The sequence below is a fragment of the Ruditapes philippinarum genome, unplaced genomic scaffold, assembly GCF_026571515.1.
Source record: "Ruditapes philippinarum isolate M1 unplaced genomic scaffold, ASM2657151v2 ctg13190_1_1_1_1, whole genome shotgun sequence".
Taxonomy (NCBI): domain Eukaryota; kingdom Metazoa; phylum Mollusca; class Bivalvia; order Venerida; family Veneridae; genus Ruditapes; species Ruditapes philippinarum.
In genome coordinates, this window is record NW_026862278.1 from 7,704 (window position 1) to 25,868 (window position 18,165).

Consider the following 18,165-nt stretch of genomic DNA (forward strand, 5'->3'; position numbering starts at 1 on the left):
TTCAACGGGCTTTTTTCAATAGCGTATTTTCTCATTTTTATCAGCCTTTGAATTTTAATTTTATCTCATACCCTGACAAGTCTTGAATGAAGATGTGATATTTATTATTTTATTTCAATTATGAACAAATTAGATAGCAAAAAGTTTTAAGCACCAACTTGAATGAATTGGCGTCATACTTTATTGCGCAAATGACATCATCGATGTTCACGTCATATTATATTGATAAAAATAACAAACAGGCTAGACGATTTTCATCTAATAAGACGCATTTTTGTGAAGCTTGTGTTTGATTGCCGATTTGACTTTGATTGAAGTGAACTTTTGAATTTGACATCTCAAGGAAAAAAGTGCAGTAAACTTTGTGCGATTGATAGGGATTTTTGTGGATCGATAATTAAAGGTAAGACTCTTATTCTATTTTACTCTGTTGTATCTATTATCAAAGAAAACAATCTCGAGTCGAAAGAAAAAATGGCCGCCATATACAAATTCTAAGTTTCAGGGGCGGAAGAATTTGTTTACAAGAATTATTTCTTTGAACAAAAAACACCTATTTCCTCAAAATTCGCATTAGGTAGATTATTTTGTAATTTTGACATTTTTTATGTGTTACATGATGAATAGAAAAATATGCTACTGTCTTTTGATATCAAGTTTATCAGGCTCGGGTGATATGGGCAGAAAGGGCTCGGCAAGCCTCGCCCCTTTCTAGCCCATATCAGCATATCAGCCTTGCCTGATAAAATTGACATCAAAAGACAGTAGCATGTTATTCTCTATTTATAACCTTTCTACAAATAGTTGGTAAATTACGTTGATTGAAAGTACCGTTTGCAGTGTGTAAATTACTTTCTTTGTTAACATGCAAATAATGACACTTTCAAATGCACTTTCAAATTGTTTTTAAAATTAGCATAAATCTGGAGGCATGCTGCTATAAAAGACTACGCCGATATATTCGACCCAGGCAACCCTTGCATCTTGAGAGCTCAAATACAAGTTCAATTGTATGTCTAATCTTCTTCCTGGACTAATTGGCACTGGTAACACATAATGATTATTTCCCAAGAAGGACTCGAGCACGGGATGACTCGATACAGAAACATACTTATATAAACAATAACACAGATATAAAAGATAACTAAAATTTGATGTTGTTTCACAATTTTATTTATAAATAAGGACTTTGATGTTATATGAATACCTTACATTAATTCATGAATAATTATAATACGCTGTAGGCATATCATAAATTGATGAACTCAGTACTGACAGTATATTCATTGTAACAACAATAGGAACATTTGCATAGTTTTCTCTTATCCTCCTTTCTACATATAACAATTTAATATTTTCAAATACTTAAAATAGAATAGTCAAACCTATTTCTATGTTGTTTTTTTCAATATTCATTAAATACATGTAAGTAAGGTATAAATATAAAAGATGGTCAATTACTTCCATTTTATCAACTTTTGCAAACGAAAAAAAAATCAGTAAACATTTAATAATAAAACCATTATATAATGAACACATTAAATTTTCAAATAGTTTTACCATTACAAACTAGACACGCCTCTATCCAAGTGCCCAGAATACTGTTTTGTCAAAAGAATAAAAATAATTTTTTATTTTCATACATCAGGACGACATAATCTTATGTTCTAGACAAAACAATATTGTATAATTTATTTACAAATGACGATGATTACAAATTATAACAATAGAGAATTATGGTTGTTTGGATACTGCATAAACCTCAATCAAATATACATTCCCAAGAAGTTTCCTGCAGATACCGTTCACTCTTTATTAGTTGTGTCCCGGCAAAAAAGTAAAATATGGAAATTTACAATGGACAATAACTCATTTAAAATAGAATAGGAGCATTGCAATAATGGCTGCCAACAGAAATTAAGCATTACAAATTACAAGGGCTATCATCACAATAAAATGTACGAGTATAAGATAGTATGTTTATATACTCTGCAGTTCATAATTGAGATTGAAATATCTATGACGTTTAAAGGTCTTTACTTCGACCCTTTGTAAATACTCTAATCATTTGCGAGGAAACTAAAAATTCAAACGCATGAATTAAAGAAAATTAAAATCAGCCTTTAACATAAAAGTTAAATTATAAGAAAATTTGGTTTGTATGATTAAACAATAATGTTAATAATCAATTAGTTTTTGTCTTATTGTTCTCGCTCTATCATTTCACATTTTAATTGCAGAAGAAATTAATGTAGGCATATGTAATTGCATGAAATAACATTATGATAAGTCTTATCCTACAGGATAACTCATATTTAACATATTATCTCATTGGATCTGGGACAAAATAACATCGACAAGCTACTTTGAATTAGCGCTACGTTCTCTTTTCGACCAAACAGTCGCGAATTGTCTTTTTGATAGTCGTGACACGGATTTATATTAGTAATAAATAGAGGATGTTTGTTTGTTTGTGTGTAAGATGAAATTTTATTTCATAGAGTGAGCTTTAAAAACAGTATTCTCACGAGTGGCGTAGCCACGAGTGAGAATACTGTTTTTAAAGTTCACGAGATGAAATAAAACTACATCTTACACAACAAACAAACACATTTTCTTTTTATTTAATGCTTAAAAACAAGTTAAAACGAAATTACATTGATATCAAAGCAGCGCGCCTCCAGATTCATGCTAACTTTCATGAAAATTTGAAAATGTACTTAACAGTATAATTCTGTAAAGTTACCAAAAGAATGCAATTTACACACCATCATTGCCACTAACAACCTATGTTAATTACTATAAAGAGGCCAAAATATGCAAAATAGCCCTTACGTTAGTAGTAAGGTAGTTATACTTACTGAAAAATTCATTAATCGCACATAACATGTACATTTTTACAAGATTTTTGAATCTTTATACCTTTCCTAGGTCTAAGTACATTTTTCTCAGGTTTGATTTAATCGAAATATTTTAGCTCATCAGGAGTCGTGCAGCTTTAACTTTAATACTAAAATCTGTTTTCCCCAGTGGTAGCCTCTATTATGTACATGTATTAGTTGAATTTCTTATAAAATACAAGAATTCTTGGGCTGAAAAATAAGTTCGATAATCAACGTTTAATGGGGGTGATATTATTCATTTTATTAAACAAAAATGAATGATCGCTTGTTTTAATTATAAAAATAAACAATTCTAATAGGAGTAAAAGTTCAACCATCCATCAATATTTCTGTTTCTTACTGGGAATATATATAAGACCTGGCTCTGTTTAATGTAAATGGCCGCCACTTTTAAAAGTTGTGTATTTCACGAGAGGAAAATAATTGTGTTTGATTCAGAGGGATATCATATAGATCTGTTAGTCATAAAGCTTTTTAAAAGAAAGAAAACTTATTTGAGGATTTAACAGACAACATATAAGTGTTTGACAGATGTGTAAACATTCGAAAAACGGCTAGGAAATTGGAAACTTGGATTTGTTGAAAGGCTGCCTTAAAAACGCTGGGTTGTTTACTTATTTTCGGGCTGATGGCTGTCATTGCTTTTTAAGTTTTCATTAAGATACAGCCGTTATTGCTCGTAGGATACTTAAATATGCCCAAATGTTATCAAGAACAGTTTTGCATGTGGAAGGAATGTATTTTTCAGACTGTTAAAAGGAAACAAATATGTAAAGAGACGATATTTTGTGATTGGTAATTTGGATGAATAGAAGTAGGTTATCCTCTTTTTATTACTTTTGAAATTTAAGTTATTTATCAATTTCAGCTTTGCTTTTCTCTAAACAGCGTGAAATTGTCAAAATTTTCAGCAAAAATAAAATGAGGTACAACATGGGGAAAATCTTTAAAAAAGTAGTTTCGTCATTGAAAAGTGTGAAATTATATTTTGATAATTTTCACTTTGAAATTATCAAATAACATTTTCGAGGATAAATCAGTAATCCACTGAAAAGCATTAAATAAAAATCCGTGGTTGCAAACGGGCATATTTTTAGGTAAATAAGAAAAGTGTAAGCAAATTGACGAACTAATTTTATCGCCCTTTTGTGCCTGAATGATTTGCACATGTTTTGTCAATGCATTGACGCGGCATAAATATACATCTATACATGAAGTATGTCAAGTTAAACAATTTATTACAAATAGCAAAATACAATATGTACAAATTTGTAATATTTTCTTTTAGAATCATCCTTTCAAAAGTCCTAATATAACCACTCTAATTATTTGTGACTTTGTGTGTACACTAAAAACAAAATGCATTTATAAATTAAAGAACATTAAAAATTTTAACACATTAGTTAAATTATTATAAGAATATTTGCTTTGTCAAAGTTAACAATAATGTTAATAATCAATTAGTATTTTGTCTAACTTTTCTCGTTCTATCATTTCACATTTCAATTGCAGACAAAATTAATACATGCATATCTAATTGAATAGAAATAAAATATGATAAGTCTGACACTACAGGATAGATCAAATTAAACATATGATCTCATTGGATCTGGGACAAAATATAATGGGACAAGCTACTGGAAATTAGCGCTACGTTCTCTTTTCGACAAACACTCGCGAATTTGTCTGTTTGATAGTTGTAAACGGGTATATTTTAAGGTAAATAAGAAAAGTATCAGCCACTTGACGAAAAAGTTTTGTCGTCCTTTTGTGTCTTAATGCTTTTTAACATGCATTTGTCACTTTATTGTTTTACAACTGTGGCATAAATATATAATATAAACTGTATCAATAGATTGGCTGTCAATTTGGCGCAAACATAAGACTGTTAATCAAGTCGGCGTTTGCTTGTCCCACTATATGTCCCAGATAAGATAAAACTGTAATCAATAAAACCAGATTTTTAAATAAATAGCGGTGTTCACACTGAATTTTAATTTATGTTTTTTAATGTATGACTGTAATTCATAAACAATATTTTGAAGGAACTTTGGAATATATTTCACGGCAGACTTGGCGCTTATTTCTTTTTTTACACGTGACTTCTTATTGAAGTTAAATGTATATTGTATAACCAATGCAAAAGTTTGCTAGTCTGTTTCCGGTTAAGCCAGAAATCAGAAGATTATTCGAAACTTTTATCGAGCAATTTTCATCAGTGAATGTTTCTGTACTGCCAGGAACAAGGTGTAACGTCTTTATACAGAATTCTCGTAGAAGCATTGTCATCATTGTCACTTTAGTTTTACTGAAGCTCATTTTCTGGAAAGAGTAAAAGAAAAGAGAAATGAGTAAGTCAAAAGATATTACTTTGTAATAGTACAGATAACGGAAGAGAAACAAAAAACTGGATACCTCGCGTGTAAGATTTCGGCTGGCGTGAGAGAGCAAATAAACATACCTTCTACAAACTGAAAATATACTTGTATTTAGGTACGTAAAGCAAGATCATATATCCGGGTAGAACAACGGACCTTCCGTCAGCAAACGTAATTTAATTATTACAGCACGAGCATATATCCGGGTACAACCACGGACCTTCCGTCAGTAAACGTAATTAAACCATTAAGGCAGGAGCATATATCCTGGTGAAACCACAGACCTTCCGTCAGCAAACGTAATTAAATCATTAAAGCACGAGCATATATCCTGGTAGAACCACGGACCTTCCGTCAGCAAACGTAATTGAATCATTAAAGCACGAGCATATATCCGGGTCGAACCATGGACCCTCCTGCAGCAAACGTAATTGAATCATTAAAGCACGAGCATATATCCGGGAAGAACCACGGACCTTCCGTCAGCAAATGTAAATGAAATATTAACCCTTTCACTGCCATAGGGACGGCTTATGCTGTCCCTGTTATTTTCGGCGTATTTGCCATATGGACGGCTTTTGCCGTTTCTATAATAATCATAATAATAATAATAAATTAATAATAATAATAATAATAAATATAAAGAAAATTATACCATCGACAATAATTATTATTATACTAGCATATTTGGAAACATACATTTTGTATATAATAATTATGATATTAATAACAAATAATAATAATAATTATATTAATTAATAATATAGTAATTTCTTAGAAAACCCTCTGGCAAATAACAATAACTCTCTGGCAGCGAAAGGGTTAAAGGACGAGCATATATCCGGGTAGAACCACGGACCTTCCGTCAGCGAACTTAATTGAATTATTTAAGCGCGAGCATATATCCTGGTAGAACTATGGACCTTCCGTCAGCAAACATAATTGAATTATTTAAGCACAAGCATTTATCCTGGTAGAACCTCGGACCCTCCGTCAGCAAACGTAATTGAATCATTAAAGCACAAGCATATATCCGGGTAGAACCACGGACCTTCCGTCAGCAAATGTAAATGAAATATTAAAGCACGAGCATATATCCGGGTAGAACCATGGACCTTCAGTCAGCGAACTTAATTGAATTATTAAAGCGCGAGCATATATCCGGGTAGAACCACGGACCTATTGTTAGCAAAATTAATTAAATTATTAATGCACAAGCTGATATCCGGGTAGAACCACGGACCTTCCGTCAGCATATTTAATTGAATTATCAATGCACGAGCTGATATCCGAGTAAAACCACGGTCTTTCCGTCAACACAATTAATTGAATTATTAATGCCCAAGCTGATATCCGGGTAGAACCATCACCTTCTGTCAGCAAACTTAAATGCATTATTAAGGCACAAGCTGATATCCGGATAGAACCACGAACCTTCTGTCAGCAAAACAAATTGAATTATTGAGCACGAATATATATCCGGGTAGAACCACGAACCTTGCTTTAGCAAACTTAATTGAATTATTACAGCACCGTCAGTAAACTTAATTGAATTATTAATGCACGAGCTGATATCCGGGTTGAACCACTAACCTTCTGTCAGGAAATTTATTTAAATTATTAATGCACAAGCTGATATCCTGGTATAACCACGGACCTTCTTTCAGCAAACTTAATTGAATTATTCATGCACGAGCTGATATCCGGTAGAACCGCAGACCTTCCGTCTGCAAACTTAATTGAATTATTAATGCAGGAGCTGATATCCGGGTAGAACCACGGACCTTGTGTCAGCAAACTTAATTGAATTATTAATGCACGAGGTGATATTCAGCTAGAAACATTGACCTTCCGTCAACAAACTTAATTGAATCATAAATGCAGGAGCTGATATACAGGTAGAACCACGGACCTTGTGTCAGCAAACTTAATTGAATTACTAAGACACGAATTGATATCCAGGTAAAACATAGACCTTTCGTTAGCAAAGTTTACTGATTCATTAATGCACGAGCTGATATTCAGGTAGAACCACGAACCTTCCATTGAAATTGTATGGCACAAGCTGATATTCGGGTGGAACCACGAACCTTCCGTCAGCCAGATGAATTACATGTAAATGATTTAGGTTCGAGTAGATTCAGTTGAACAACCAATCTCTCTTAAATTATCTTAATTTAAAATTTAACCGCGGAGTCAGCGCTAAATTGTTGTATAGATAGACTTTAAATAAAATGTAATCATTGTTTTTTCTGCAATGTTTACGTGACACCCACGGAAATTATTATGTTTACCATTGAAATTCAGCGAAGACGTATAGGAAACAGCCAGTGCGTCTTAAATAGAGCGATCTAGACTACTGTCGATTTTTTCAAAAGAAATACAAACACTTTTATCACTTTCTTTTACGTGCATTTTGCTATAAACTATGTGCCTGAAACAACTAAAAACATTTACTATACCACGAAATAGTAAAATTTCAGATGTCTTAAAGAAGTTTGCTTACGGGACCCAGACTAAAGTTGAATGAGTTTTCAACAAATTTATTCAAAACGTCCATTCAAGAATAAGTCACATTTTGCATATTTTCATGGAAGCAAACTCCGATTTTACTCTTTCAGCTTTATTTTGAATTTTATTGGCCTGTCAATAATAAAGGTAATTTAAAGTCTTACATTGACAAGCAAGAAACATCTTCATATTTCTGTTTCCTTAGAAGTTGTTCAAAACATATCCCATAATTCCAATAAAATAAATCTATCACCACACACATTATAAAGGTAAAACGTCACAAGAGGTTCTGCATCATAAAAAATTTGAAATTGTGATCCAAGGCCGCTGAAACGATAAAAACTGTTCATTTTATATATGTTTTTATTTTGCGAATTTTTTTTATATCTTTACTCTGTTTTAAATCTTAAGCTCATAAGATCACAAAGTTCATGTCTGCATCTGAACTAATGTACCTGTCAAAAGAGTTACTGATTGCTATTGTTAGGAATGTCAAACGTGACTAAAGAATTGCTAACAAAATCAATGATTGCTATGGAAGTCATTAGCTGCTAGGTAAAAAGCCAATGGTTGCTATGGAAGTCATAGGTTGCTTTGGAAAAACAATGGTTGCTATGAAAAATTAAAAGTTAACTTTTATACTTTTGTTGCTATGCAAAGTCAATGGTTGCTATACAAGGAATAGCTATGGAAATTACAAGTTACTAAAGAAATTCAAAGGTTGGTTTGGAAGTCACAGGTTGCAATACAAAATCAAAGGTTGCTATACTTGTATAAACTTGGTAGAGTTACACTAGATAATGTTTCATACCAAATATATAAGGATTGACCCTTGTGTTTTACATTGGATATTTAAAAATAGTTATTTTTGTAAACATAAAACGAAACTCATTTACCAATTTCAGACCCTTCAGGGCTTTAAGTTGAACACGCTTGGTTCACATGTTGAGGTTAAATAGACTTTATCATAAATTACAAATAGGAACCTTTAATATATGACAATATATGACCAAAAAACATCTTACTAAAACAACAATTAATAACCTTTTCGCAAGTAAGAATTATGTTTTATTTTTTTTATCTTTAAATTAATAAAACATAATCAACAATTCTATTTACATGTATGCGCTGGTTTGAACTTGGTTTAGTGTAGAGATTGTGGTACCATTTGATAGACACATGCCATGTATACATTGTGTAATAATCTGATAATTGTCTATGTTCAAAATGCTTCATTTTAATTATAAAAATAATATATTTCAAGAATAAAAAAAAAATAAGTAGGTTGATTTATTTATATAAAATATGTTGTTCTATTAAAAGTTAATTTAAGAATATTGTTCACTGTTAATAATCTATTTCACTTCTTACACATGCATGTATAATAAATAAAATTAAATAAAAAAAAAACAAAGATAAAACATTCAATATAAAATCACTTACCTGTGAAATATTTCCATATCCTTATCCAACTTTTATATCCATTTAGTTCCGAAAAATATTTCGTTGACTTATTTCTATAATTTTAAAATTTTAAATGTTTTTATTGATAATAAATTGTCAGTTAATACTGGAGTACATGTATGTTCTACTTGAAGACTCTATTGTGTTTCAAAGAGCCGCCATTTTGTTTCTAAGTGTCCATATTTAAATTGTTTTGATTTATTTTTCATTTCAAATGTATTGAAGTTGTTTCTTCAAATTATTTCACAATGTTTTTTCTTGTCTATTCTTTGCTTGGTTGTTATTGTTTTTATTCTTTGATTGGTAATTATTGTTTTGAACTCAAATGACCGCCACTGGCTGTCGCTGTCTTGTATCACATTAAACGTTTGTGAACTCCGAATATTTTCTCTTAAACGGTCATATTCTGTTGCCGGTTTAATGTCTCTCATCTTTACTGTAACTGACTGCGGCAGATTTTTCAGCACAGTAATAAAGTTCTGTAAACTTCCTGCAGACATTTCTATCTTCTCCAACACCACACGTTCAATATTCAACATGTCACGTGACAGTAACAATGAACTTTCATCTAGATTGATGAACGACAACGTAACATAAACTAATATCGGTGTTGATATCTTTAATTGTAGCCTCCCAACAAAACACGACAAGTATAACTTTGATAGAGTTGAATGTTGAGACAAGTCCAAGTTCAACCTCTTACAATCACGGCTGCCATGTTCTTTACAGTGTAACCCCACTAATGTTAACTCTTTCATTGATTTTTGACCGGAGATAAAATTGAAAAATGTTTCAAGTATTTTGTGAGGTAACGTGAACCTGTCAATATATAAATATTGTAAGTTTTGACATCGCGCCATGTTTTCACTCAGATTTTCTTCATCATTTGTCCATTCACAATACAACAAATATGCGCACTGTAAACTGGGAAACAATATCCGGTTAATCTCAGCCCCCTTCAAGCCACCATAATAGTAAAGTTTCTGTATATGACAGAGATCTTTGAGAGAGAATAAATCAATAATTTCACGTAAACTGCTGGAAGTATCCTCGGTGTCTATAAAAAGTGATTTTATGTTGGTTTTATTTTGTTTTAACAAACGTTGTAACGCTTTACTGCGCACGGTGTTCTTGTCAATGAAGAAATCTTGTAAGCATAATTGAATATTTTCACTTTCAGGCATTTCTTGTAAACACGACATGAACATTTTCTGTATGGCATACAACGGATCATATAGCCAGTCCTCGTCATCTGTCGTAGTTCTATAGTCACATATTACCTCGTCTTCATTTATCACAGACATTAAATAATTTGATATTTCACACATCCGGTCAGCATCTATTTTACTTATAAATTCACAAATTTTTGACATGTCCAAAATGTCTTGAATATTTCTACATTTTTGTAGAACATTGTGCGAACTAATAAATATGGCGGCAAAGAATTCTTGCACTGTTTTGTGAGAAAAAGATACTTTGATAATTTCCTTGACTAAAGTTTTACTTCTACTTTCTGACAATATTCCTGAGAGAAGACTTAATTTCATGTCGTTCGCTTTGAGATATTTTTCAGCAACCGTTCTATCGAAAACAAGTGTGTTTTCTCTTGTTTTGTTAAACAATGTTCGGTAAGCTAGTTTTGCTAATGATGTAATAAGACTGTAAAAATGTTTACAAAATTTATGACTTTTGAAGTATTCTGGAATTTCACTGGCAGACGATTTACGAGATGGTTGAACGTCCGGGTGTTTCCTTGATGTTCTTGATAATAGAAATTCAATGATATTGGTGTAAATTTCATAGTATGAATTTCCTATAGGAATTTTGTTGCACCATAAGCAGACTATATACATGAGGAGGAGTGGAATCACTTGCATGTGCTCTAGGTCACGGTCACGTATCTCTTTATTTAAGTCCCGTGTTTTACTCCTCAGAACTCTATCGTCATGGACACCTGTCATTTTTCTTATAGCATTTTCTTCTAGTTGCCGCGTAGAATCTGCACTTAATTGAACCAGTTCTACTTTTTTGTTTATTTGAGTTATTTTCAGTTTTGAAACTCCAAGCTTCCATGGTCGAGTTGTCGTTAGGATAATGCAATTATCACGTACGTACCGATGTGGGATTTTTTCTTTTACTTCACTACAGCTATTATCAGGATGAGTCCATTCATCAAGACCGTCCAATATAATCAAGCATTTTTCTCTACGTAAAACTTCGTCTAGTGATGCTGCTGAAGGAAGTTTCTTAGTAATTTGCTGTTCAATCATATCTTCAATGTTACAAACAGAGGTACAGTCTCTTAATAAAACCAAAAATAAGAACGTAAAGTCAAATAAACATTTTAACTCGTCGTCTTTAAAACAGGCATAGTGTTCATCCTGGCAATGAGCTTGACACCACGTGATTGCAAGATATTTTGAAAAAGCAGTTTTTCCAAAGCCTGCATCAGCTGATAGATAAATTTCTTGCTGATCTACACTTCCGGTAGAAAACATGTCTTTCAAAGACTTGATTGGTGTTTTCGCCTCTTCGTGACAAGTTAAAGACTTCTGTTTTACTTCAACTATATCTGGCATTACGTAGAACCCGGCTAGTTGTGTCTCCATTTCTTCAAGAAGCGGTGAGAGAGGTATTGAACTACACCTTTTTCTGTAGAATTTTATCAGGTCGCCTTGAAGTTCTGAAAAAAAGAGTAGAAAAAAATGATAATCAGTAACAATCTTGCTAGATTCTATATAATATATAAACTGTGACGTGTTTACTTCAATGTTGCATGGTTAGCATCAGATAATGCATACGGAACATAAGAAGCACATCTGTAACACTATATTCAGATGGTATGTTTGACTTTAACAATGCATAATTATAGCTAAACCCTGTTTTAATAATTGCATATATAATTCATATAATTCTTATACAAAACGAAGTATTTCCATCGTAATATTTAATACATTACATGCATATGACTTTCATTCTTCATTAATGTAATCAAAACATACTTAAACATACAGAACGAAATATGATATATGTTTTATATGTTTGAACCGTTATATTATAAATCTTATATTGACAAATAAGTAAACAAATTGTTATCACGGAGTAGAAATAAGGAGGGGAATAATATTAATCGAAACAGAAAGAAGTTCCTCCCGATTTCTCCATCATTATAATTTTGCCCAAGCGGAAAATATCGGCTATTATTCATAATAACCATGGACCTGTCACTTGTTATACGGTCAAAGCACACAATATATCGGTGACGTGTACCCTATAACATCTCTTAAGATATATTTGTTTCTGCAAAATATTTACACTTAGCGTTCTAGCGTAATAGGGGAAACTACTGGTTTCTTTTATATATGCATGTCCGGCGTGTTGAAATATCAGCAAAAACATTGTTTGATTATTAATTGAGTCGGATAAAAAATAATATCCATAAAATACAATAAAATTTAATCAAAATGAGACAAAACAGTGTATCTGACTTGGTTCACATCCGTGTCTACATTTTTGCAAACATTCGGCCATTATATGTTTAAATATTTTGAAACAAACAAGAGGGCCATGATGGCCCTGAGTCGCTCACCAGAAACAACTGCTTTTCAGTGTTGGAATGTCAATATATTTTTATATTAAATTTGAGCATAAAATATGTTTAAACAATAATTTGTTGAAATGCCATGACCTCTGGCATTTAAGCTTTAGTTGAAACGGGGCTAATCAAATTGATATGAGCAAACTTGATAAAAGACTACCTAAAATGCTTCAAAGTTTGGTGATCATCTATCAATTATTTCAGTAGGAAATGTAGTTCGAAGTTTTTTTTCTATTTTAAGCTTAAGTGGCCCCTAAAAGGGGCTAATCAAATTAATACAAGCAAACTTGATAAAAGAGTATCCAAGAATGCTACAGACAAAGTTTGGTGATCATCCATCAATTGGTTCTGAAGAAGAAGATGCTTAAAGGTTTTTCTATGTTAAGCTTTAGCGGCCCCTAAAAGAGGCCAATCAAATTAATATGAGCAAACTTGATAAAAGATGACCTAATATGCTACAAAGTTTGGTGATCATCCATTAATTAGTTCTGTAGGAGAATATGTTTACACGTATTTCTATTTTTAATTGTAGCAGCCCCTTAATGGAGCTAATCAAATTAATATGAGCAAACCTAATAAAAGACTACCCAATAATGCTACAGATTAAGTTTGGTGATCATCCATTAATTAGTTCTTTAGCAATATACTTTTAAATGTATATCTATTTTTAATTTTAGTGGCCCTTAAAAGGGGCAAATGAAAATGATATGAGCAAACTTTATAAAAGACTACCCAGCAATGCTTCAGACACGATTTTGTGATCATCCACCAATTAGCTCTATAGAAATAGACATTTAAAGGTTTTTCTAATTTTAGCTTAGGTGGCCCCTAAATGGGGCCGATAAAATTCGTATGAGTAAACTTGATAAAAGACCAACCAAGAATGATACAGACAAAATTTGTTGATCATCCATCAATTAGTCCTCTAGAAATAAACATTTAAAAGGTATTTCTATTTTTAGCTATAGAGACCCCTGAAAGGGGCCAATCAAATTAAACTTGATAAAAGACGACCAAACAATGCTACAGACAAAGTTTGGTGATCTTCCATCAATTAGTTCTGTAGAAATATACATTTAAAGGTATATCTATTTTTAGCTTTTGCGGCCCCTTAAAGGGGCCAGTCAAAATAATATTAGCAAAATTGATAAAAGACTTCTCAAGAATGCTACAGACAAAGATTGGTGATCATTCATCAATTAGTTCTCTAGAAATAGACATTTAAAAGCTTTTAGCTTTTACGGCCCCTAAAAGGGGCAAATCATTTTAATATGAGCAAACTTGATAAAACACTTCCCGAGAATGCTACCGACAAAGTTTGGTGACCATCCATCATTTAGTTCTGTAGGAGAAGATGTTAAAAGTGTTTTTTCTATTTTTTTGGCCCTAAAAACCCCTAAAAGGGTCCAATCAAAATAATATTAGCAAACGTGATAAAAGACTGCCAAAGAATGCTACAGACAAAGTTTTGTGATTATCAATCAATTAGTTCTCTAGAAAAAGACATTTAAACGTATTTCTATGCTTTAGTGGCCCCTAAAAGGGGCCAATCAAATTGATATGAGCAAACTTTATAAAACACTACAAAAGAATGCTACAGACAAAGTTTGGTGATCATCCATCAATTAGTTCTGTAGGAGGAGATGTTTAAAGGTTTTTCTATTTTTAGCTTCGCAGCCCCTAAAAGAGGCTAATCAGATTCAGATGAGCAAACTTGATAAAAAACTACATAAGAATGCTACAGACAAAGTTTGGTGATCATCCATCCATTAGTTCTGTAGAAGAAGATGTTTAAAGGTTTTTTCTATTTTTAGCCCTAGAGACCCCTAAAAGGGGCCAATCAAATTAATATGAGCAAACTTGATAAAAGACTACCCAAGAATGCTACAGACAAAGTTTGGTGATCATCCATCAATTAGTTCTGTAGAAGAAGATGTTTAAAGGTATTTCTATTTTTAGCTCTGCTTGCACCTACACGGAGCCAATAGGTATGACACGAGCAAATGCAAGTGTGACTGTCACAAGGATGCTACAGACCAAATTTGAAGTAAATCTGCATAGTAGTTTCAGAGAAGAAGACGATTGTTGACGCATGACGACGGACGATGGACGCCGGAGCATCTCCCTTTGATACTAATAGCTCACCCTGAGCCTTTGGCTCTGGTGAGCTAAAAAGAAAGAGAAAATATATGACAACCTCCAACCATAGACCTGTGTTATATAAGACAATAACTTTACCGACTATGCTATTGCTGATTTGATGACGTCTTATATGCTCGTATTAAGCTAGTGTGAATTTTCAAAACATTATGTATATATTCCATATAAATTCTCGTAATCAACACTGGCAGAACCGACGTTGGATCAAATATCCAAATAAACAGTTATAATGTTTCAATAATTGACAGGTCAATAAAATAAGACTATAAAAGTTATTCTACAACATGGTTTAAGATGTAAACAAAATAGAGATTGTATTTTTTGATAATGAAAAACTGATGTAAATATTTGATATTTCTGATTGAAAATATGTTCAAAAATATCCAGTTGGCATTTTGTGCTTTAGGTTTCTTCAACAATAATAATAAGTATCTGAATAATGTAATGTTCACTTTTATATCAATGAAAGTACTTAATTTCAGTATCCTTCAACTTTATACATTGAAAAAAACAACAACACAACAACAAAACAAAAACTTAGCTAGACCGAAATGCCTATTCGTTCTGTTCTATTCCAACTATAATGTCCGAGGTCCTTTTCAGACGTTTGGCGGAAAGGGCATAGAAGATGCGATTGTGTTTGGCCAATAAATTGGGTTATTGAATAATTGCATACTTTAAAAAACATTATTTGGCAAAATTGACCTGAGTCTCCTTAATTTTCGGAAGATTTCTCGATACTTCATTTTGTACTAACGTCCCGATGCCCAAGTGGTAAGCATGATAGCATGTAGCAATCGCAAAGGTTCAAGTTCGAATCCTCTACAAACTTTTATTTTCAAATTTCTTTAATAACTTTTTAATATATGCAGCATTAGTGGATGATTCTTTTCTTTACTGCTTGTGTCTGTTCTTTAATAAATCATAACTTATATTATACAGATGTATATAATATACAGATGTAAATTTTCACAATTTCAATTTGTATAATCGAACAATGGGTGCTTGGCATGCACAAAAAAAATAGTAGTAGTTAAGTTTTGCAAAATATAATAAAACATAAAAGAATAATTAATGTGTCATAAAGATTCAAATCTTCAACCATCAATTTGAAACTGAAAGTCAGTGAGGCCAGTTAAGCCTGCGTCACATTACACTCCGATTAGGTTTACGATGCGGTACCGATGTCTTTACAGGCTGAAATTGCCAATTTTTTTAAGGTCTCCGGCCGACGACTCTCCGGTGTCAAGTGACCGGTGGGGCACCGTACGGGTAATCGGAGAATTTTAGTGCAGAGGTATTTTCTTCCGGCATCCGGTACTTCGCCAGCTCATCGTAGCAGACACGGTAAAATACCTTCCGATACCCGGCCGGGCATCTTTTGTTATCGGTTACATACCGGTTAAAATTTTCATCTCCTGGGCGCCAAATATTCCCCCAGATTCCAAGCGGTATCTGAGCGGTCACCGAAGGCGTCTCGGCAGGTTACTGACTGGGACCCGGATGGACGCAGTACGTTGCACGTATGGTCCTAAGGTGTCCGCAAGGATAGCGTTGGGGTTATTAAACAGACCTCACGGCAGGTTAAGCCATGGACTGTGAATTAAGCGACCCGGGTTCAATTCTCGGTCGACGGTGAAAGTCACTTTCGTTGTACAGAAGTAATCAGTACCTTACGAAAGTGAAAGAGATTATTACTGTTTAACTGCTTGACAGACTGTCAAGGAACGATGCGAAGGCTGAACTGTACTCTGGTATGAATATTCAAGTTGGCTTTCTGTCATAGTCCTCAATACCAACATCATTCTCTTATTAGCCAGCGTGCAGTGCTGAATCGGTTAAGTCACTAGCTTTGTAATCTGGACATTGTGGGTTCGATTCCCGTGAGAATCAACTGAAATAACTAAAAATCTTTCGGCTGTGACTTCAAAGCGAGGTCCTGTGTATGAGTGCTTAAACACTTGGATAGGTAAGGAATAAGAAGAAGATTGATTGGTGTACTAATTTATTGATCCAGTTTTTCATATTTTTTTCTGAAATTGGGGCATCATGCTGTCTGTATCTTGCGCTGTCCTCCAAAATCTAAAACGACTAAAATGGAGAAAAACAGAATCCCTAAAGAAAGTACAACACAACAAAATTGAAAATGTTGCAAGCTCGGTTTGATTGAGCCTGTTCATGGACGGTACTGGAAAGTGCAAGTTAACTACCACGCCCCCTAGCACGGCTTAAGCAGATATCAATTTAAAAAAGCAGGCAACATATCCTAAGGGTGATTATACAGTATTCAAGTAGGAATACTGGAACCACACAAGTTGAAAATGGCCAAATACAAGAAACTAAAAGTACCACATAACATGTTTACAAAACAATTATGTCGTGCTGAACGATCTTCAAGGATCATATATATAACATCATTGATTAAATGTACGGGGAAACTTTTTACAGCCGCCACACAGCACAATTAACACGGATGTGACATTAAAATAGAGAAAACCAAAATCCCTAAAGAAAGTCCAACACAACAAAATTGAAAATGTTGCAGGCTCGGTTTGATTGAGCCTGTTCATGGACGGTACTGGAAAGTGCAAGTTACCGCCCACGCCCCCTAGCACCGGCTGAAGCAGAATTCAACATTTAACACGAAAATGGTGAAATTTTGAGTTTAGAAACATTCATATATGTTTTCATACGGCGATTATCATGGAACATTCAATGTGACACAGTAGTGTCATTCCATGAAAAGCGGCGTATGGTCCCCAAGTAAAAGAATGGTTTTGCCCTAAACGAGAAAACAATGGGCGGAACTAAATAAAAAGGAATTTTGAAAGGGGATCTGAGTTTATGAAGCCTGCATATCACAGATAAGACGTCAAAAGACAAATTTATTCTCTTCTGGAGATCTCGCCTATACGAGCAACCGATGGCGAGTATTAAGAAACTCAATTACACACACACACATTCTATCAGTTTTCACACACATCAGAGGTTTCTTAAAGTTTTCAAGTTTCATTTACAATCTTTTATGAAAACTTTGTTTTCAGAGTGTAACTTCCAAAACAGAAAGCAAAAAATGGGTTGGGAAGAAATCAGAGGGGAAGAAGGCAAGACAAAATGCCAACAAAAGAAGGGGTGTGAATAACGGCTAGAA

At 33.2% G+C, this 18,165-nt stretch overlaps 1 protein-coding gene across 1 annotated transcript; it reads right to left on the reverse strand.

The window, feature by feature from the left end:
• Nucleotides 1–1,169: 1,169 nt before the first annotated feature.
• On the reverse strand, nt 1,170–12,204 carry LOC132718537 (uncharacterized). The gene is made up of 3 exons (XM_060702252.1): nt 9,236–12,204; nt 7,957–8,119; nt 1,170–5,225 (listed from the first exon to the last, which is right to left on the reverse strand). The coding sequence occupies exon 1, from the start codon at nt 11,863–11,865 to the stop codon at nt 9,490–9,492; it is 2,376 nt and encodes a 791-aa protein (XP_060558235.1). The 5' UTR covers nt 11,866–12,204; the 3' UTR covers nt 1,170–5,225; nt 7,957–8,119; nt 9,236–9,489.
• Between the last annotated feature and the right edge of the window lie 5,961 nt (nt 12,205–18,165).